The 21918-nt window shown below is 49.1% G+C and overlaps 8 protein-coding genes across 8 annotated transcripts; 2 read left to right on the top strand and 6 right to left on the bottom strand.

The window, feature by feature from the left end:
* Positions 1-302: 302 nt before the first annotated feature.
* Positions 303-903, bottom strand: FMAN_04810 (uncharacterized protein; the record flags this gene model as incomplete). The annotated part of the gene is made up of 3 exons (XM_041828439.1): positions 303-435; positions 483-632; positions 683-903. 3 exons carry the CDS (start codon positions 901-903, stop codon positions 303-305), a joined length of 504 nt encoding a protein of 167 aa, XP_041679302.1.
* A 1683-nt stretch (positions 904-2586) lies between these two features.
* FMAN_04811 (uncharacterized protein) lies at positions 2587-3717 on the bottom strand (the record flags this gene model as incomplete). The annotated part of the gene is made up of 3 exons (XM_041828438.1): positions 2587-3258; positions 3317-3398; positions 3449-3717. 3 exons carry the CDS (start codon positions 3715-3717, stop codon positions 2587-2589), a joined length of 1023 nt encoding a protein of 340 aa, XP_041679301.1.
* Positions 3718-4867: 1150 nt separating this feature from the next.
* On the bottom strand, positions 4868-6277 carry FMAN_04812 (uncharacterized protein; the record flags this gene model as incomplete). Its single annotated transcript, XM_041828437.1, has 2 exons — positions 4868-5651; positions 5769-6277. The coding sequence occupies 2 exons, from the start codon at positions 6275-6277 to the stop codon at positions 4868-4870; spliced, it is 1293 nt and encodes a 430-aa protein (XP_041679300.1).
* Positions 6278-14173: 7896 nt separating this feature from the next.
* Positions 14174-14694, top strand: FMAN_04813 (uncharacterized protein; the record flags this gene model as incomplete). The annotated part of the gene is made up of 2 exons (XM_041828436.1): positions 14174-14257; positions 14305-14694. The coding sequence occupies 2 exons, from the start codon at positions 14174-14176 to the stop codon at positions 14692-14694; spliced, it is 474 nt and encodes a 157-aa protein (XP_041679299.1).
* Positions 14695-14912: 218 nt separating this feature from the next.
* Positions 14913-17129, bottom strand: FMAN_04814 (uncharacterized protein; the record flags this gene model as incomplete). Its single annotated transcript, XM_041828435.1, has 9 exons — positions 14913-15125; positions 15174-15310; positions 15363-16001; positions 16050-16385; positions 16439-16466; positions 16518-16592; positions 16642-16755; positions 16811-16876; positions 16935-17129. 9 exons carry the CDS (start codon positions 17127-17129, stop codon positions 14913-14915), a joined length of 1803 nt encoding a protein of 600 aa, XP_041679298.1.
* Positions 17130-17970: 841 nt separating this feature from the next.
* On the bottom strand, positions 17971-18839 carry FMAN_04815 (uncharacterized protein; the record flags this gene model as incomplete). Its single annotated transcript, XM_041828434.1, has 3 exons — positions 17971-18522; positions 18578-18689; positions 18835-18839. 3 exons carry the CDS (start codon positions 18837-18839, stop codon positions 17971-17973), a joined length of 669 nt encoding a protein of 222 aa, XP_041679297.1.
* A 271-nt stretch (positions 18840-19110) lies between these two features.
* On the top strand, positions 19111-19531 carry FMAN_04816 (putative heat shock protein; the record flags this gene model as incomplete). Its single annotated transcript, XM_041828433.1, has 3 exons — positions 19111-19161; positions 19215-19342; positions 19393-19531. 3 exons carry the CDS (start codon positions 19111-19113, stop codon positions 19529-19531), a joined length of 318 nt encoding a protein of 105 aa, XP_041679296.1.
* Positions 19532-19948: 417 nt separating this feature from the next.
* FMAN_04817 (uncharacterized protein) lies at positions 19949-21580 on the bottom strand (the record flags this gene model as incomplete). The annotated part of the gene is made up of 4 exons (XM_041828432.1): positions 19949-20336; positions 20385-21059; positions 21105-21151; positions 21200-21580. The coding sequence occupies 4 exons, from the start codon at positions 21578-21580 to the stop codon at positions 19949-19951; spliced, it is 1491 nt and encodes a 496-aa protein (XP_041679295.1).
* Positions 21581-21918: the final 338 nt, after the last annotated feature.

Genomic DNA, 21918 nt, shown 5'->3' with positions numbered 1-21918 from the left:
CAAAGGCATTTCTTTAGCAGTCTCGGACTTAGTGGCGCTTTATGTTCCCTTGTAACTGTATATTCCAATCTAAAAAATATCTTCTGTTACAGTCTTGTCCTTGTGAAAGACTTCCTCCTCTAAGATAGACATGAATCTATGATGATCTAGGTATCAAACGCCAAGCAAAACGACCGAAATACATTCCCAAAAGTAAGTCCGAGACACAATTCCCAATCTGATAGCACAAATAGTCCCAGTCATAGCCTCCTGAAGATGCAAATGACTCCCCATTCACAATTTCATCACATCACAACACCCAGTTACCAGTCCCAGTCTGGCTCAGTCTCCCTCATCATGACAGCTCCGGCCACTTGCTCAGACTCTGTGACATAGTAGTTTGAGTCGCTTCCGATCAGTGTCAGAGTTCCGTAGACAATAAGGCGTCGGCATTTCCTTTCTCATGTTAGCTAAGCCATGGCCATAGCTGCAAGTATACCTACAATAGTCCTGTGATGCTCACGTTTCCATAAATCTCCAAGTCTGTGGCCTCGAGTGTTCCCACGACTCGGAGCTTTCCACAGCCCTTGATCTTGTCGTTGGCAACGGTGTATCCGTTCACCAAGATGTTTCCATAGGCCTTGACCTTGCCACTGTTTCTTTGTCAGTCTCGTATCACACTCAGGAGAAGAATCAAACTCACTCGCATCTGATGCTTCCGTTCAGACCAAGGCTTCCATAGGCGTCAACCTTCTCTCGAACAATTACATCGCCGTTCAGGCTGATGCTGCTTCCAGACTTGACGGATCCAACAACCTCAATTGGTCCGTTGAGATCGATCTCATGGTCGCTCTTGATGCTTCGAGATCTCTTGAAAGCCGGGGGCCTAGCGTAGGAGGAGGTAGTGTTGTAGTAGCTAGCCATATTCAAGACCTTCGGATCCGTTTCTTTGTTTCAGGTGTTCTCGCAGAAGATTGCAATTGTTGTTATAGTGATAGTGATAGTGATTGCAGATTGTTGTGCAAAGATTTGAGTGAAGATGGAATTGTGAAATACTGTCCTTAGGAACAAGGACGTTCTTCTTATACTTCATGTTTTCAACCCGTTTGCGCAGAGAGGTTGAAACTACACATAGGCAGACTGGAGCCTCAAGAGACTCACGTCCATACAAACAACCCCTTGCTATGTTAGCCCCAGCCATAAGGCATATCTTGCAGGACGATATGAGACCCTTATTACTCAAGCCAGGCACGGGACCCGTAGATGGATACCGAGATGCCGGGCACTGCAACAAAAAGGCGTGACGCCTTATGCAGGTTGGAGCAATAGAGTAGAGGCTTATCGGGCTAGCCAATGGAGATATGCAGGTCTAGAGAAGGGATGGGAGGACTAGTAGTAGTTTGTGATTCATCTTGAACCTACCTAACCAGACCGGGTGACCAGGTATCAGACTCTTGATCGGCATTTCAACTTTTGCCGTGATTGATTGATTCATCCCAAGATAACACTACTCTCATGTTATTTCTCTCTAGGTTGACATGATTGTCGTATTGTTCAAGCTCATGAGTCTGGAAGAGACACTCAAGGCACTCTTTGTGGAGTCCCCAGCCTAGTAGAAGTGTCTAACAACAGGGGTGTATCAAGTCGTCCTATATCCAGGACCGAGACCAGGACCAACGCCTCATTCTGTCCCACGAACACCACCATTTCACAATCTCGACAATGAACCATGACTGACTAACTTCATTTCTTGCATTCACATGCCCAATGCGTCATAAAAGACCCAGAAATTGGGGAGCCGGCTCAGCTGGGCCTGTAAGCTTAGGACTCAGTTTACTGGTGTTTGCCTGGGGAGACATATCCCCTTGAGTATACCGAATTGTCGATCAGTCTGCATCCGATTCTGCTGCCTTGATTCTCGGGCGTAGTCTAGTGTACATGTACTGTATCGTATCCCGCTGCAGGCATTTTTAACGTTGAAACCCTTGTTCTCGTTAAGAATCGCCCGAGGCTGTACAGTCTCTTAGTCCCGTTAGTCTACATCGACTTGTCCCCAGTTGGATCTGCGCCTCAGCCCTATGACTGACCTCCTCTTGTTGTTAATTCGCTGATGCTAGAATATCCCCGTTTAGAGGCGCACACCACCCTGTTTCCTTCTAGAAGACGCCAAGCCGTTGCCCAGGATGCCCCGTCGTTGCCTAATAAGCAGTCAAGGCACCTGTGCGATATCTCGACAGTCCCAGCTGCGATGAATTCAGTGTTTCACATCTGCCTAAATATCCCTTCGTAAGATATGAATCGACGGCTTTAGAGAAGAACTCCTAAAAATGGTATTCATACGATAGCAAATCAATAAAAACCCGGGTAAAATTACATAGAAAAAAGGCACTATAAATATCAAAACCCATGGTCACTTGACTTGACAACGAATTTAACATTATCAAGTAACCACGCCCTGAATCCTTCTGACTCCGATCGATAAATGAAACCGGGGTATTAATCCCTCCATCTCAAATCAAGTATATTCTCGACACCCTTTCCTTGCTCCCCACCAAGTTCGTCTTTGTAAGGCTGATATAGCCTTCTAGAATATGACGTCTCGGTCATTTAATCTCCGCCCACGAAGCCCAGACCAATACCGCTGCAGATGGCAGCAAATGCCCAGACGCCCGCATACACGGCAGCTCCAGAGGCATCGACACGATACAAGGTCTTGGACGAGGCGAGGAACGTGTTCACTGCAGTGACAAGGGCAACGACAATTGTTCGACGAATAACCACCTTGGTCTTGACAGTGTAACCCCACACATTCCACCAAACGGTCTCCCCGAGAGATGCAGCCACGGGATCAAACTCGTTAAGCTTGTCGTCCTCCTTGGCACGTGCTGTCGTGGCGAAAGGCGCAAAGATAAAAGTGCTAGCGGCGATGCCGAACAGGGTCGTCACGGGGAGAATGGCAGCATACGAAGCATTATAGGCGGGCTCCAATGTCGGCACTCCTGAGTAGTTGACAACCAGAATGCGAGGCAGAATGAATCGTAGCGACAGGACGAGGACAACGGTGTAGATGCCCGTTGATAGAGCGGCCGTGTACGTCTGGAGGGGAAGATCGAGAAGCTCGCGGTTGGGCAGACCTGCAGCTGCGGCAGCTGAAGGTGTATGGATAGTAGAGAGCGGGCGAAGGAGGAAGAAAGGCACAGCGATTGAAAGAACGTCAATGGCAAGAGCCGAAGCCGAGATAGTCCAGTTGAGCTCATAGAAGGTTGAGAGGAGGTAGTACTGTTCATCGGTCAGTTTCTTGCTGGTCCATATTTTGCGACGGGTGGAGTCAACTGACGTGAGGGCCATGGGCGAGAAGATTCAGCATCGCAACATCGAGGCTGTCCAGCTTGCCATACCATCCCAGCGTCAACTCAATCCTAGCGACGCCATTAGCATTTCTTCTAATTCCCAAGCTTATCTGACTCACACTCTCCATCCGGCAAGAAGCGAAACCTCTGCCCAAGTATCCTGGCTTCGGCTCAGAGCAGCAAGCTCGCCGTTGGTAAGCTCGCCCAGCAAGCTGTATCCAAGCGAAGCCATCGCAAAGCTTGTCGCAACAGCGATAGGAAACTGCGCCTGGCGGGGGACCACGTCGCGAAAGGTGCGCGGAGGGTGTTGAACCTCCTTTGGCGATGATGGGATTGTCGTCAAGGCTGTGCCATCATCGCCAGCCACGGCGCTTCGTCGAGAAGTCATGGTTTGTAAGTTGAGACACGCCACTTGTCTAGGACAAATATAAACTAGGTATGGGTTCGTTGCGATGGAGAGACAGCAGGGCGCTGAGAGTTGGTGATGTTTATGTATCCGAAGTAGGTAGGTAGGTATTTCTTGTGCGTCAGGGAATAGTGACAGCTGGAGCGACAGAGTGGGGGTGATTCAGTAGATGTGACGTTGACGTCGTTGCCGTCGTCGTCAAGGGTAACTGACTTCATTTTCTCCACCCTCAGAACTAAGATGACATTGGGTTAGTCGCCTAGGAGACAAAAACTTAGACCTTCATTCTAGATGGAAAAAGGAATCTGTGCAAACCTGGCATATTATAGCATGCTTTGTGACCAATTAATTTTGGTACCCTCGCTTGTTGGCAGAAGTTTTCTTGTCCCCTGGGGTATCTTCACCAGCCGACTGAGATGAATTTTCTTCCTCAAGATAATGAGCATCTTCTTCTCTTCTTCTTCTTCTTCTTCTTCTTCTTCTTCTTCTTCTTCTTCTTCTTCTTCTTCTTCTTCTTCTTTTTTCAATTGAAGATCCATCATTCGCGCTACAATCAAGTGTGTCAAGAGAAGAAAGCCCATCCCTTTCTCCCATCTTGCTATCCCCCTTCCCCCAACAGTCCTCTAACATAAGAGCCTGCAATCTTCTTCTGCTCCGTTGTGACTTTGGACTGCGTGATGTCTCATCACGCATCTCATTCTCCTCAATTGATGCTTCTTCATTCCTATTCACATCTCATGGTGATTCAATTTTAGAACACGACAAAGTGATTCTCAATGTCTGACATCCATTTGATAGATAGGTATTTATTTGGGTGCCAACTCGACGCCTATCCGAATCCTCACTTTAACCTCGTGGCAATGCATTCTCATCTAGCTCCTCATAACCCCAAATAACCTGGGCGAAGCAAAGAAGGGCCTTTCCAACTCATCGGTGCTAAAGATCCGTGGCGGAGCTTGGTCCACCTCAACCAACACGCTGTATAGGTATGTGTACATATAAATAAGAAGGAATAACGTGTATGTCCATCGACGTCATCCCATATATAATCCAACTCCAGAGCCAACATGCCCGACCCAAGAGATATACTCCGTCCCAATCGTTAACCCATTAGTGATGCATACAAAATCTTTCATTCCTCCATGCGACCAAAAACACCATCGTCATCATCTTCACTACGACCGCGCGAACGCATCTCGAAGTCGTCGTCATCCATGACCGAATCACCGCTACCCTCCATCCTGACGTCGTCGCTAGGGCGTCTCATCTCACCACGAGTGAAGCTCTCAGGCTGTCGACTTGGAAAGCTATTGATGAAGCTTGCAGACAGAGACGCTGCCTGATCCAGGTATTGAGCTGGCAGCGGAGGAACGGGAGGGGCATCAGCAGGAACCATGGCAGGTCGGGATCCGTTGTTGCTACCAAAACTGCAGCTCAGAAGCTCAACTGCAGCAGCCAGGTCCCGATCGTCCTCGCCTGTAGCGTTTCGCCCGGAAGATCCTGGGCGGTGTTCATGGCTTGGCTGGCGGTAATGGCCAAATCCTGAACCGTACGGCACACTTCCTGCTCCGAAGGAAGCAGCCGAAGCGGACTGGAAGCTTGTCGCGTATCCACCATTGCTGCTGAAGCGCTTGTTTCGGTACGAGGTGCCGTCAACATTGACAGCTTCGGCAAAAGGAGGTGGGGTGGTGTCGGCAGAGCTTTGTCGCTCAGCGGGATCGGAGTATCCAGACGCAGCAGGCGAGGATGAACCAGCTTCACTCTGGAAGTCCTTGGTAGACTCGGGGGGAGTGTCAGCGTTGTTTTCAACGCCGTTCATGGTTACCAGGACAGAAGCAGCCTCAAGCAGTTGAACCTGCTGATGCTTGGAAATGAGCAGCTTTGAGGTCAAAGCCCACTCAGGTGTATGTTCCCACCTAGACACAGTCAGTGACACGGATCATGGATATGAAACGTTACACGCCAAAAACAGCTCTCATCTCAAGATAAGAGCTGTTGTGCTGGGGCAAGTCATTGGGAGGAGGGGGACCAACAAGTGCTTAGTCAAGCAACTGCTATGCTTGTAGCCTTTACCGCACTTGTCACAGCGAACCTCAACCCTGTTGCTCTTCTTGCTCTCTTTGAGAGTCTGGCCATCACTGGCACGGCGTTGACGAGCCTTCTGGAACTTGGTAGTTCCCTCGTCAGCCGAGCCCTCATTCACATCGTCCTCAATGGCGCTACCATTGAGTTCTTGCTTTGTTTCGGGTATCGACTTGTGGTTCGGGAGACTAGCGGGGGGAGAGGGAAGGCTACCGACGAGTGCAGCCCGGGCAGCAGCGCTCTTGGACATCCGGCGTCCACCGCTGCCGATGGGCAAGGCGGAAGAACGCTCACTTTCCCGAAGAGCGGCGGCGATCGCGGTCACATTGGTATTCGGGTTGGTGACAGACTTGCGTCGAGTCACTCGGTGGTTGGCGTTCAGAGCACCTGTTAGCAGCGAGTGCGAGCTCGTCCGGGCGTGGGATTGACGGCCGGGCAGGGCCGACGATGTGGACGACATCGGAGAACGATTCTGAGTCAATGGCCTCGAGGACTGCTGCATTTCCTGAAATGGATGAAGGAGATCAGCAAATCTGGGCCTTGGAAGGTTGTTCTGCCATCTGGCAGGTCGTGCACGGAGAGATCATGACAGGGCAAGATCGGGGTATAAGGTAGGGCTCGGGTCGGTTTCCCTCCGAGGATTGAGGGCAGCGTACTTTGGATGAGGCCATTGCCGGCGACTTGGGATGGATGTTCAGGATTCGACCGACTTCAGTCGTGTCGATCTCGAACTATGTGTTTGGATTGTTGTTGTTAGTTACTCTTGGGGCTTGAAGTTTGTAAAGTGAGGTTGTCAAGTGTCAAGTGTTGAAGAAGGAGAAGTAGAGTCCCAGAGACAAACGAGAAATAATATTTTGGGAGACCAGCCAAGGTGTGTGGCAGAAGGTGCGGGGGAGTGTATCTTGGCTCTGAATAGATGGCTGTGTGATTTTATCACCTCGCTAGTACCCATTGAGGAATCACTGAACATGACCTTGGCCTTGGAAGTATGAGAGGGGCCTCCCTCTATGGCTCTACCTGAATGAACCAAGTAGCCAAACAAGCCTGGAGCGGCCACCGGTTCCAACGCCTTCTCCCGCAGGCCCAGGGGCATCCATCCATTCAATGGCGACAGGTGGAGAGTGTAAGACGAGCCAATTGGTTGGCTCTGTTGCCCGAACTGAGTTGCAGCAAGGAAGAGGAGTGGAAGAGCGCCTGACCTGGCTCGTGGGGGGCGTGTCCTTTGTAAACAGTGGGCGTACGATGCGCCCTATTAAGGAACTGGCCAGAGAGAACGTCGCAATCGGACGGCAAACAGGGGCTGAGCCATCTTCCCCTTGTTGTCGACCTTAATAGATAGATATGTAAGCAGGAGATACGACACGATAGTGCCTGGCTCCTTTTGTGAAGAGAAGAGGAAGCTGCAAATGTATAAACTTCATTGTTGACTTTCAGGTACCATCTACCAGCGAGAAACAGCGACAGGCGAGGGAGACGGGATAAGACTACCTTACCTATGGGCGGAAATCCGAGGTACGTCCCCTCATTCCCCTCCTTGTGGTGCATGAGGCGCTGTGCTTTGCGCTGTGCCCATGATTGGATCCTTGGATAGGCTTTTCTCGATAAGGTATGAGATGGGTGATGGTTCTCTTTGTGCACCATCATAAAAAGAAGTGCAGACGTGCTAGGATCCTCTTGTCCGCTGCACAACGTTGTAGCCAGGGGATGAAACTAACCGTTTCCCTGGAGCAGCTGTATCTCAACTCATCAGGTCCCGTCTGGCCTGGACAAACGTTGCCGGTCTAGATGGAAGACGAGTTCAGCGGGACATGTCAACCAAGTGCGATAGCAAGGGAGAGGTGCCGGGTCGCGTTCGGGTTCTCATCGTCCGTTTTTCTTGTTGGGAATCATCAGGAGTCAAATCGCCTCTGCCATGGACGATTCTGGGCTGATTCGTCACCCGACGCGTCCATAGTACAGTACACGATTTTGTACAGTTCACTCACTCACCCACAGCACTAGAACTTGCTGCCTGCTCTGGCTGCTCGCTCTCCATTTCCCCAACTTCCGAGACGGGTAGAGTGGACAGTGGCCCCGTGGCCTTAGCTTGGCGAGGCCATCCGACGTCCGCTCCAGGCTTAATCGAGATGGGCAATGAAAGCTCGCACTGGGCGGAGAGGGTGTTGATGAAATGAACGAGGGAGGACTGATTTGGAGATGGACATGGAGTGGGGTGGTGTTGAAGCCTGGGGGATCGAAAGAGGGGCTGTACACTCACACGGTACACGGTGTGTCTCCATACTGTACTGCAAAGGTGCGCGCTCACTCTCTCTTCAACTTCGCTGAAGCCAGCCAAGCCAAGCCTGGCTTGGAGGCGATGGCAGACCACTTGAGACTTCAATCCCAATAGGTACTTATGCGACAAAATATTTAGAACATCATAGGATTGTATTGGGGAGATTCAATACTAGTGACCTTTTTGCCTAGAATACTTTTTACCCTGATTTATGGTCTTGGTCTTCACAAAACCGAAGGTCGCGCAGAAGAGGGCTGCTCGATATGTCTCGATGCGCGAGCCACTTCAACCATTGAAAACAATAGTTCGATGCATGTCGATAGCATACCTGGAAATGACAGTACAGTACGTTTCTGTGCGGTGATAGCGAACGTGTCTCAGATTCTGCTTCTAAGGTCCAGGTGTCCTTCTCGGTCCTCGATTTGATTCGATAATTGTTTAGTTTTTCTTCACCTCGACCCAGTGACCGACTCATCTTGCATCGGATATTTTAGAAGCGAGCCGAGAGTCTTAACCGAGAATCTTACTTCTAGCGATCGATATACCCTGCATCGAAACTTTTACTGCCCTCATGGAATAAACTCTTCCGTCTTCTTGTGGCTTGAGGTCCCCCACGATACAATGAAAGCTTCGGTTCCGTTTCTGGAAGAGGGCTTGAATTGAGCAGATAAGGGAGACAGTACCTAGCCCTTCAATTCAAGGACGAGAGAGCGTAACGAGGCTCTCGTGTCTCTCGCTAGCTGTACCAGCTTGAGACGCGTCTAATAACACGTCAGACCAAGGAGCGATGGGTTTGTTTCGAGCCCTGTCGTGTGGAGGTTTGGAAAACCTGTTTCAGTGACCTTTCACGCGCACATGCTGTAATAATCCTCCCCCATGGACCGCATGAAGTTTTTATGTTTTGAGTTTAATTGTGCAGTTAGAATTGGGTACCTGAATGGACTGGATATTACGTGAAGTTTAAACGCGAGCGGCTCACATCAGCCTAATCCAGGTACGAGAGATTAAAGTCCAGCGGTAAATCGAGCATTCACAACCAGTCATTTATGAATGACTTGTAAAAATCATTTCGAATGCCAATAGGAGACTGTACCAAATCGACTCATTGCATTTACGTCCTGACCTGACAATGAGAGTCCTCTATCAGCATCCGTACTGCGTGCCACTTACACGTGGTGAAGATCCCCGTCGCTTCAGACCTAAACCCTTGACCTAACCCTTGACCCTACTTCTTTTTGGTTTAGTTAACGTCCCAACTCAAGCCAAGGTGAGGAGCCCTGATCTGATCAGATAACGCTGTTTCTTCGGTCAACTGATCGCTGGACTGGGCTGATGTTTTATAACCCGGCCCGGACATGGTTTTTGTGTCTCTTGTTGTCGGGCAAAAGCTAGTTGGACAGGAGTTCTTATTCGGCAATGGCTGATTCCAGGGCGATCCAAGAAAAAAAGTTTAAGACCCCTTCTTTTCCAACTTTTTTTTTTATTGTTGTTGTTGTTGTCTGCAGCTAGTTGCTGGAACCACAAAGTCCACGCAACCTTACAAGTTGTTTCATTGAATGCGTAGGAACGTATTACTATTACTCTAGATTAAAACCTCGCAGAGAACATTCTCGCATGTCGAGTACGAGATATCGTCTCCATGTTCATCATCAGTCACTGGATTGTATTTCCCCGAAATGGACATGGGGCGTGTCTATAACAAAGCGCCCAGAAGGTTTAGCTGCATATCCTTTTCATGGGCGTCTCGTCAGCTACGCCCACTACACTGTGGCGCTGTCATCTAGAGTCTGAACTCTATGGGAGCAGTAAAAGGAGATGCCCTGAATTTAGCTGCCACCGCAATCTTTAGCCTCTAGAGCGCAACTAAGGCGCAGCGCGGAGGCTCCAGGCATCACTAATTAATTATTAGAGAGGCCTCGGGAGGCAAGAAAACTGCGAACCTTACTGTGGGCTGTCAAAATAAACTTAGCAAAAGCCATCCTAAGCTTAGGCTATATCACCCTAAGTCTTTTTGTCATTTAGGATCAAGGTCCCTTGTTTTCTTTCCTCCCCTAGAGAGGAGAGCTGAAAAGGGAACCGTGCTCAGCAGGGGAAAAGAAGTCATTCGGCTTATTGCTCAGTTGCATGAGGTATGGTCTCTTTGACGACACGCAATGCACTGTGCCTCTTTTCGATTGGTGTTGACCTCTTGAAGAAAGAAGCCAGATCAACCAGATTCTCACGTAATAATAAGGGAACAGAGGCAAAATGGATGCGGGTGTGTATATGCCAACGTAACAAACAGCCCGAGAGCGATGGATGATGATACCTCAGAGGAGAAGCGGTTGAAGTGTCCCAATGGCCAATGCTTTGCGGCAATTAGCTGCACGTATCGTCGAATCCTAGAGCTCTCTCTAGCCGCAGTTGCATTTCACATTCGCAGCTCGATAGGTTCGTGATATTCAGCCAGGATTGCAGAGATATGTACTGTACACTTTGTTCGTTGCCCCTCAAATGGCTAAGATCATCCCGTCTATGTTCTAAACCTGTCCTGGATGATTGACCGGTCTCACCTGACAAGCCTACCGATTGCTGGTCACAAGGACCATCAAGAGGAGGCATCGCATCGTGGGGAAGAAACCTTGACATGTCTACCTATTCCTGTTGTGCACATACATATGTACACATCTAGTACGCACAGTACTGATGATAGTTGTTGAAGGTGTAACCTCAAATGTTGGACTGCCGGGTTTCTTAGTCTAGCCTATCGAGATCTCTCCTTTCTTGATTAATTTTGCAAGACACGAATGGAATGTTGACTCGATCAAAAGCAAACCAAGGCACAAAGTCCATTTTTAGGACTCAAGATTTACAACACGTTCCTGACTATCCTCCGAGACCACTACTCTCTTGAGATAGGGCTTTGACGATCAATTTGAATCCCAGCTCACGTCGGAAAAAAATTGCCAATGAAGCTATGCCCTCCAATGCCAATTTTTTTTGCAACGATTGGGCTTTGACACATGGAGCTAATGATCTAGAGCATCGGTTGGAATGGTCACATTATTCCTCGGTGACTTTGTACAGTGTCTTTCTTACACAAACAATGCCGAAGTAGCTTTGAGAATTGGTAGCAAGATTTCAACTATTTTCCCTATTTCAAGTTTGTGATACAATGACGCCATCAAATGGTCTCCCCTGGTCATGGAACCCTTGTCGAAGGTCATCATGCCCTGGATTCTTGTCTTTCTCTCCTCATGGCGATTGCTCATTGACTTTTAGATTTTTTTCTGACATATGATGTAACTCTGACATGAATGCGAACAACAAACACAATGCATAAAAAAACACATGCTCAAACTGGTGTGGGAAAAAAAAGATGGACTCCTCAAAGCAAAGACTCCCTAGACTCCATCAGAGCCTCAGAGTGGAATTCTGGGACGCATTGGGAGCTTCTGAGCTTACCTTGACAAAGCCAATCAGACTCAGCAAACATTCCTCCACAGTTTACCAATCTCGATCTTCGATCCTGGCTTGGCTAGCAAAGGATTGAACAGAAAAACTCCCTCACTGCCGTGCGAGTATGCCGGTCATTGGCCAACTCTGAGACATTGGCACGAGGGCGTCGAGAATGCCTGCTGTACAGTACAGTGCATTGCATCTGAGTGCATTGTAGCGCAACAATGGCCAGAGACCAGTGCTCCCTCCTGTCCTGGATGTCTGTTCTGCAATGCAAATCACTGGCCAGCCGCCTGCACTATGGCGATCCGGGGTGCTTGATAAGGCACAAGCACCAGCACCACACAAAGACCGGCTCTCCCAAGACCCGCTGCCCGGTTCATAGGCTTTTCCCTATTAGAGTATGGTTCTACTCAAGAGGCTTAGCCGGCTTCATGACAGCTGGGGCCGGGTGGGTTTGTGATACGCCAGAAACACGCAGTTCAGTCCAGTTCACCAACCCAACAATAACCTCTTCCCCGGGGGCAGAAGACCTAACACTAATCCAAAAGGGTTCGATGCAAATGGAATGTTCGGTCACGACCCTTGGTCTGCAGGGCAACAATGAGCGTGGTGCAAGTCAAGTGGATGGTACCGGGTTATTCATGGATGGTATAATAGGTATGAGCTGCAACGACAACGACGTAGACGACCCAGGATATAAACCTATTCGGACCTTTGAATCCACTCATATGTAAGGGAACTCTGCGTACTTGGTGCCGTACGGTACGGCGGTCACGGACTACAGCACATACAGTACCGCGGCTTAACTCGTACCACCGGCACTTAGATTATGATGCCGCCTATTGCTATCGGTTCAGAGCGGCAGTGAAGCCCGAAGCTCCGTCTCCGTGAGAACCTATTTGCTGTCCTGTACTGTCGCCGAGGCTTTCCCCGCCTTCACTGGATTTACCTACTGTTACCCCTCTAACACGACGCGGCCGCTGATATGGATATGGTTGAGCGGGACTGGCACATATAGCGTCGACAATACACACAGGGGTGGTGTGTGCTTTACACTTGCATCACCGCAGGGATTCTAATGAGAATGTGGATATTCCTCTCAGTATCCGTCTTGATAAGAATGGGGAAATTCATGCCTCAGTCTGCTGGAACACCGACAAAAGAGTGTTTGAAGGATGCCTAGTAGACGATGCTACTTGACATGTTTCAAGAATCAAGAGCAACGTAAGCGTGTTGGGTGTCGTCGACCTCTTATTATGTTCCTGAGCTGTTCCTGCATGACATGGAAGCTCCGTCCACGTGGTATCATTTCATTGTGCTTTGGAATCTCCCTCACATCCGACCCAACACGAAGACATGGCAAGGATTCCCATCACTGCGATCAGCCATCAACTGCTACAGACGTTCCCAATGCCATGGTCTAGTCTGCCAGCTCCCGTAGATCAGCAATGCTTATCGGACTCAGGTTTAGAACATGGGACGAAGGAATGTTGGGAGGGGACCCTGCCTCGGCGACGAGCCCTACGATGAGCCCTACGACGGGTACCCGAATTCCTTGGTTCCTTGATCCTTATTCCAGAAACGTGATAACCTTTTTTCCGCCTTCTTCTTTCTAGTTAAGCTCTGTGGCTTGACTATTGTGGGCTGCAAGTTAGGTTATTGATGAGGCTTGGCTGGATTCTATGAACGAAGGCCGCGTATTGCCCTGAAATGCAAATCCAAGTAAGTCATGGCGTGCTAATCTCAAGATATGAGCTCAAAGAGGTTATCATTTGCAATTCACCGCAAGTTTCGTCAACAAATAAGATCTATGGCCTGTAGTTTCGCAAGTGTAGTCATAAATTGGTGAAGAACAGTCATTGCCGATATCGGAGTCCTAGTTTCGAATTGCAAGAGCACCTTTTTGTCTTGTGAAGTCGTGAGGGTATTGTAAGAAGCTTCTGCGCTTCAGTGACTGACCTGTAGAGAATTTTGCTCTTTGGTCATCTTGAATTCTTAGTCGGCAACAGCGAAACTTCATCTTCTGTGGCAGAAGCCTTCATACCTGGTATCTGCCGTGTTCCTGAAGAGACGCCGATCATGACATCAACTCGGCCATGAGCCACAGCAACGAAATCAGAAGCTTTTTCAGAGACATCTAATGTCAGCAAAGATAACCATATCCTAAAAACAAATGATAATTATTTCTTTCTTGTTTGCTGCCTGCATTGAAGGCAAAGTCACACACAGCACACGGAACATAGCCGCGCCGCAAGATCTACAGCCTAGCTCATGTACCCCAGATTAATTAAAACAACGTTAGTTTCGATTTCCGGCGGGCGCTGGAGCCTTTCCCATGTCCAAATGCGTTGACACACGGAAAACAGAGTCAAGATAGCGAGCGATGTGTGACACTTCTTGTAACAGACGACCAGGCCAGACACTGCCTTACAAGTCCACCACCCCCCACGCTGGCCAGTGGCGTAGTGACGACTGTATTTTAATAATTTGTGAGACTTAAAGAGTGAGGGAAATATTTTTTCTGTACTTTTCATTTTCTTTTGGAGGGTAAAAGTCAAATCTGTTGTTACTGCGACGACATAGTTGACGTGCAATCAACACGCGTATCTAGGCCTCACACCATATAACCAACATCACAACATGCCTGATCAGGACGTATATCGCAAAGTCGGCCGAGGCGGTGCCGGGAATTTTGTATCAAGCAAACCTGAAGATGCCGCCAACGTAAGCTGACCTTGATCAATCATCTACTCAGTATCTCACACTCTCAGGCCGATCTTGAAGCACAGAACCTAGCCACGGAAGAAGTCCAGCCATCCGTCAACGGCCCATCACGAGCTGGCCGTGGTGGCTTCGGCAACTACGTCAATCCAGAGGAACTACCAGATGCTAAAGAGCAAGACGAGATGGCTCAGAAGACAGCGGCTGCTGTGAATGCAAGTCTCAAGAAGAATCACGTTGCGAGGGGAGGACTTGGTGGCAGAGGTGGAGCTGGAAACTGGAAGCATGCTATTTCGTTTGAAGAGGAGGAAAGGATGAGAGAAGAAGAAAGATTAAGGGGTGAGCAATTAGCCAAGAAGGTGAAGGAGGAGGTTGATCAGGGTCTAAAGATGCCTGAAAAGGCTCATCACGGACATCATGTTAAGCATAACGAACAATGAGGCTTGCTAATGGCAGTGGGACGGCCCGGGAAATTGGATTAGAATGCTTGGGGCCATATTGATTCATTTTGCTAGTTAATTCATTTTTTCATATCTTGTGTCTTTATAACGCTGTAGTCATGTCTGCAGCTCTCCGCTCGATTAGACTAATGCTTCATCTCGTCTCACTAAACCTTCCCGAGGTTCGTAAGTCTGGGGACAAGGAAACCTTTGCCTTCTCAGAAGGCCTTGGGAAGCTCAACCTCTCTTGACAGCTTGAAAGCAATCGAGCTGAGCTCATCCAAACCAGCCACCTCTTCTCCCAACCCCGGCATCTCGAAAAGATCATAATCGGAATCACACTCGGCACCAGCAGGGGGCAATGTGCCCTTCTGGAAGTATTCTCGTATATAGGTAAGGGAGCATGCTGAGGGCGCCGCCAACGAACAATGCTTTGGCTCAAGTTAGACAGAGTGGCACAGGAATAGGAGGAGGCTTACACCGTAGGAGTTCTGCTTGAGAACAACTGAGCTGGGGAACTTGGCAGAGTTGTTAAACGCACTCTGCAGAGGCGTCACATTATCTGCCATATTGCCAATGTACAGAATCGGATGGGCAGTATCACCCCTGAAATCGGCTTCTCGAAGTTAGTCTCATATCTCATATCATGGGTATTGGGGGTGATTCACCATCTGTGAACTTCCACTTTGGTCTTGTCTTTCTTCCCACACAGGACACACGGAAATTGGAGTTGACTGCTCCCGCCCAACGACTCTTGTGTGTGATTCTGTCGAAATAGTCTGCAATCTCCTGCGGTGTTTCTGTCACAGGCTTGGAGTCCAGACACATAATAGCAGGGAAAGCGTCGAGCTCCATAGGGGTCTCAAGGGGCATAGTTGCAGGAGTTTCTCCCAGCTCGCACATATCTCCGTTGAGGCTCTTGTTTTTACCCTCCATAATCATCTCATAGTAGGGGATTCCGTCACCCTTTTCTAAAGAAGCGAACACGCGAGCAAGTTGAGGGAACTTTTTCAGCGGAGAATAAATCGATGTTTGGATAAGGCGTTGTAGATGGGAATAGGTGATGAGGAGAGGTAGTTCGGGGCCGGAATCATGAGTCCAAGCTGGAACGAGAACGGGCGACTTTTTGAGACTGGCGAGGAGATTGCTCCGACGTTCCTCAATGGCTTTTGGTGAGTCTGCATAAAAAGCACATTTCAGGGGTCCGGATTTATGGCAGGCTTTATCGAAGCCGTCGAAGATCGTGTCTGTGTCAGAGACAAAGTTACCGTGATCCAAGTTGAACCAGTCGTGATAGTCGACATTTCCTGGACCAAGTCAGTCAGAACTACAATGGTATGTACATGTAAACTTACCGTCGCTGACCAGTCTCTCGACACGCTCAGGGTATAGTCCAGCAAAAACGCCACCAAGAATAGTGCCATAACTGAATCCCCAGTACCGTAGCTTCTCATGGCCTGTCTTGTCAAGAATCTCCAACATGTCGCGAGCAATGGATGCACTACCGAGGAACTGCATAAGACCAGTTTCCTCCATGGCCTGCTCGCAAGTTCCGGAGTAGGCAGATGCTCGGGCATAGGCATCGTAGATAAGACCTGGGTGTTCGTCGGCAACGGGTGTGTCTTGAAGACTCCATAGCTTCCTCTTTTGAGAAGAGCCCCAGCATTCAACTCGAGGTGTAGAGACGCCGACTATGAAGTGTTAGATGATGCAGTGGTGCTTGATAAGGACTGGGTTAACTCACCTCCACGGGGGTCGAAGCTGATAACGTCCTGGAATTGTGAGCATACAGCTTGGTCAGAGTGTCCGACTTTTCAACTTACATGGTTGTCACCAACAGCTGCTTGCAGGATATGTCCCTCTTTTCTTACAAAGTTAACTCCCGATCCGCCAGGTCCCTACGTCCATAAGTCAGCTCCTGAAGCTTCAGGCACAGAGAGATCATACTCCAGGGTTCACAAAGAGCGGAGAAACAGGGTTGCTATTTGTCTTGGCCGGTAGCTTGATAACACCAAGGACAACTCTCTTATCATCCGAGGGTGCAAGCCAGTCCATTGGGACCTATGTCCAAGTCAGCATATACACACCAGCAGGATAGGTGTGGTGAATTGCTAACGTCAAGTCTTGCACACTCAAATTTTTCGTAGCACGGTTCCCAATGGAGTTTTCGGCTTGGCTTGACCTAGTATCTTTGTTAGTCTATCTTTTGAATTTCTTATCCATGGTGTATGTGTGCTTACATCGCTCCAAGTCCATGGCTTTTCTGCTGGATCTTCGATGTTCACTGGGTAAGGATAAGGTCGGCGGTGGAAGAATGTGATAAGACAAACAGCAGCCAAAAGGCCTAATATGGTGGAATAATGTGACTTTCGTGGTCGTTGCTGAAGTCGTCCTCGTAGGAGAGGCGTTGCCTCTACGGTCGCCTTTTCACTCATAGTAACAAACCAGCCAGAGCACGGTCAGATCGATCAAGATTACTCGCTTCAAGCAAATCAAGAATACAAAACACTACTCGCAAACGCAAAAATCAAAGAAGAGAAAAGATGTAGAGATAAAACCAAGGAAGACACAAAGGGCAGAAAGAATTGGACCCTTGAGTCGGTCGGACACCTCCCAGTTACGAATTAAAGCCTTTTGCCTAAGACATGCAGCGGCTCGATAAGAGATCGTCAGCCGGCAAAGCAGGCTACTAACCCAGCAAAGTAAAACACGGCCTTTCAGCCCGCCATGAGAGTCTGTCTAGGGCCTCTGCTAGGCTTCTCCTTGCAACTGCGACGCTCAGAGTTCTGCTTACGTCGTCCTATCAGACGGCACTTTATTCCAATCACCTCATTTGGCATGGGTCATGAGATCTCATTTTGATCTTCATTGTCTTCCTAAACTAGTTCCCCGCATGTTTACGGCTTAACAGCTGTTTTCTCCTCAACTGTTGGTCTTGATAAAATAACCATCCAATCATTCTATTCCCATCTGAAAAGCTTCGGAGCCAACAGTGTTTGGTCAACAGTGTGTAGAGCGACAACGATAAAGAACAACTTGGGCTTTTTGGGCTTGGGATACTGGAACATCAATCATTCCCGCCAAAGTCACATCGCAAATAAATTGGTGTCGGTGTGTAACTCATGTCGAAGAAAAATGGCTTTTCTATAGTATCCCAACGCCGTGGTATGCCTTCGAATCAAAAACACCCATAACGCCCTGTCTCGTAGACCTCTCGCTGTCTCTGCCATGTAAACCTTTTCTCTTTCAGATTCTTTCCCCCATGACTTTTCCCACTCAATCGGCATCCATATCGATATCATCCATCTCATCATCCTCATCACCGTCCTCGTCCTCATCGTCCTCATCGTCGAACATGCCGCTGTCGCCCTCTTCATCCTCATCCTCATCCTCATCGTCGTCAACCTCAAGCGCAATGGCGACCCTCTTCTTCTCGCCACCAAAGGCCTTGGTCTTCTCGCGGTCAGGCTCCATCTCCTCGATCTCCTCCTCGGTCATGCCTAAGTCGCGCAGGCGCTTCTTCTCGCTGCCGCGCATGCGGGGCAGGAGATGCTCGTTCTCAGCGACCAGCTTGCGGGCGAGGGCGAGCTCACGCTCACGCTTACCAGCCATGCGCTTCTTGTAGAAGACGCGCTCACGGCGTTGGCGGATCTCGGACACACGCTCCATGGCCTTGAGGGTCTTGGCCATGAGGTCTCGGTCGTAGCGAACGGGAACGTTGCGGCGGGCGGCGAACTGCAGTGTTGAGTCGACAGTCATCTCCTTGCCGGCGGCCTTGCGGAAAGCCTTTGTCCACTTCAGCTTGCGAGGGTTACGCTTCATCTTGAACTGTGAAACTGTATCAGCGGCGAGGTCTTTGGTAAGTTGAGACTTGTAGACGTACGTTCTTGTGGCATTTGCTGCGACAGAAGCGAAAGACTCTGGCATCGTTTCGCACAAAGGTGATACCCTTGCTGGGATAAGCAGGGCGACTGCAAAAGTAACAAGTTTCGATTCTGAAGCATTTTGTTAGCTGTAGTTCATGGTAGAGCTTGAGTCGCTATATGACAGATGCTCGCGCTCGCAGAGGACGAACTCCAAGCATTCTACCTCTGCAAGAAAGAGCATCCGATATAGAGCCCTTCAGCAATAAAGACATACCTCATTTTGCCTGGGTGGTGGTCTGAAAGACCAAAACAACTTCAATTCAACTTCCACCCCACTGGTTTGAACAGCCTTCTCTTTTCCGCCGTCAATCAAAAAACTTTTTGCTCAAACTGCCTTATCGATAACAGTTTTGCACCCCGGACAAACTTTTGTCCCCGCGCCCCTCGACCTCCGGTCCGCGCCGGCTGGAAAAATCAAGTGGCCCCCGATCTCAAGTTCCGACTAACTCTGCGTCACTGAACTTATTGTCAATCGCAATCGCTCTACAAAATGGCTTCTGTTATGGCTATAGGTGCCGGTGCTGCCGTCGCGGCCTTTTTGGTATGTTTGCAGTGATCCCAGGCAGTGACTCCGGGTACTAATATCTCTTACAGGGCCGGGCTGGACTTGTCGCATGGAGGCGATCTCGAGGCGGCGTTGGAGCCATGGGCAAGGCTTTCTACAAGGGTGGTTTTGAGCCCAAGATGACCAAGAAGGAGGCTACTCTAATCCTGTCTCTCAAGTTCGTCGTAATCCACTTCTTCTCATACTCAGCCCACTTACATCTCCCAGCGAGCGAGCTGTTACTAAGGACAAGGTCCGAAAGGCTCATCGAACTCTCATGCTTCTTAACCATCCCGATCGAGGCGGCAGCCCCTACCTTGCGACCAAAGTAAACGAGGCCAAAGAGTTCTTGGACAAGAACAGTTAATTACGATCATGAAAACTACTCCCCCAAGTCCGGTATTCGAGTCAAGAACCTGTTACCAAAGCCGTTATCAGATCATCAATGACTGGGGCTGAGCGTGGGCGTCTGGCCGCGTGTGTATATTGTACACTACTTGTTTCCATAGCGATGGCGTTTGTTGGGTTTAGAGGAAGCTCTTTGGAGCCAGGTGAAGGTATATATGCCTTTGTTAAAAGCTATCAAGGCTCGACGCTGTATGAATAAAGGGTCCTAAAGCCCCGTTCTCTTCTCACTCCGGTTTTTGTTCTTGTGCTACTTTACATAAGCCTCGAAATGCATCCACCCCCTTTCAGATCCTATTTCGTTCTGGGAATTGCCAAGTTAATCACCTGCGTTTGCGGGATGCATGCTTTCCATTCCTCCCAGCTTCGAAAATATCCTTCAGTCAACCTTGTTGAGCATCTTATTGCTCAACTCCTCTTCCTTCCGAATGTCTTCCAGCGCAATACCAAGCATTGCACAGAGTGTGTAGTGCGCGTCGTTTCCTGCATTGTGCAGGTGCTTGTGGGCAATATCAAGATCGTTTAGTACAGCACCGAGACTTCGTCCATTTGTTGAACCACGCCAGGCTTGGTGAATGTCCTGAGTGTCCACCGGTTCTGCCAGCCCTCCGAGGAATCTAAGGTCCAGGCCCAGTTCAGTGAAGTAGGCGATGTCCTGTTTCACATCATGTCCGACGACGACGATGTTTCGTTGATCGTTAAGCCACGGGGTGAAAATTTCCATGATGGAGTCTGCCACTGTTGCATTTGTTGGGAATGTGCTCGTCCTGTGTTGCAGTTAGTAACTTGTTGGAGTTTGAAGACAACGTCCTTACCCAAAGTCAAAATCGTCAGGACATCCCTTGACGAACTGATAGTTTCTCAAACCAGCAAACTCATAGACTCGAAGATGATGAGTCTTAATCAGAGGCCACCAGCCACGGCCGACAATCTTAGGATCGACGCCTTTGGTGTCTCGTGTGTCGAGGATGGCGATACCAATTTCAGAGACGGGGTTGGGCCTTCTTTCAATGGCCTCAACATCGACGCAAATGAAAACAACGTCATAGCCATCGGGATCTCCCAGAAGACCAAGACACCTCTGAGTGTTGCGAAGCATTCGCTCTCGGTGACTCTTCTTTCTTGCAGCCTTGTCAGGATCTGCCCTGTTTCTGGGTGGAAACCCGGACTTGACAATTCGAAACTTTGCTTTCCAGGCCAGTTGCTGTTTTGGGGTTGCCGCCTTGAAGCCTTTGATGTCATCTTGGTCGATAGCGGGCCATGGTCGAGCATCAAGAGACGTCTCTTCTTCCGATCGCTTCAAGTATCGAGGGCGTGGGGTACCATGTTCGCCGAATTTGAGGTAGAACTTTTCCATGTTCACACCTGGGGGGATCTTGAGAGAAGTATCAAGCTCAAGGTTGATTTCTTCAAGGAAGACTTCGAACTGAGCTGTTGGAATCAAAAGGTAGGGGTCTCTAGCCGGCTCCTCTGGATCATGGAGATAGAAGCTTGCCAAGTTAGCACTATACATAACATTGGTCAGATTGACCTACAAGTCCCATGTTTTCTCAAAGAGGATCCTGGTAAAAAAAGGCTTTGTCTGGAGAATGGTGAGCTAGTGGAGAGATGCTAAAACTGTAATACGTACACGAGGCTTGTTGGCCTTGCCCACGAAGCGTTCAGGATACGAGATCACAACTTTGAATGGGCAGAAAGTGAAATCCTTAGAGACCGCCTGGCAGATGCGAAACTTGGAGTTATCAAATGCCTTTGCCTTCTTCTCGGCAAGTTCGCGCCGTCTGGCAGCAAAAGTATTGGTCTCTTGTTGCTGAACAGTTTGAGAAATCTGTTCTCTGGTAGCTTGTCTCTGACGCTCCATCATCCCGCCGTAGTTGTTGTCAGCTCCTTCACCGACTGAGTTGTCTGAAGTTTCGTTGCAGTCTTCTTCGTCTCTGGGTCTCTCCTCCAGCTTTACACCGTTGCGTAGAAGTTGCTGCAATTTGGCCAGCTGGGCATCGAGGGCCGACATGTCGGATAAAAATAGAAGTAATGAAATCCAAAGGCAAAGAAGCAATGGTGAGAGTTCAACTAGAGGAGCAGTGTTAAAGAATGTTGTTGTGAGATGGAAATGGAGAGACGGTGGTGGTGCTGAGTTGAGAAGATGGATCGTGGTGGATGGTTGAAAGACGGTGGCGTTAGAAGGAAGGAGATACGAAGGGGTAAACAAAAAAGGCAGCGAAAAGCACCGTTCAATTTTGGCGAGTAGAATAACGCCCTGTACCCTATGATTCACTGCGAAAAGGTACCTAGGTATTAAAAGTAAATGGAAGGGTTTGCTGAGTCAAACAGAAAATCGTTACTCCCGCT

This window comes from Fusarium mangiferae (assembly GCF_900044065.1).
Source record: "Fusarium mangiferae strain MRC7560 genome assembly, contig: FMAN_scaffold003, whole genome shotgun sequence".
NCBI lineage: Eukaryota > Fungi > Ascomycota > Sordariomycetes > Hypocreales > Nectriaceae > Fusarium > Fusarium mangiferae.
This window is presented reverse-complemented; position numbering and strand designations above follow the sequence as displayed.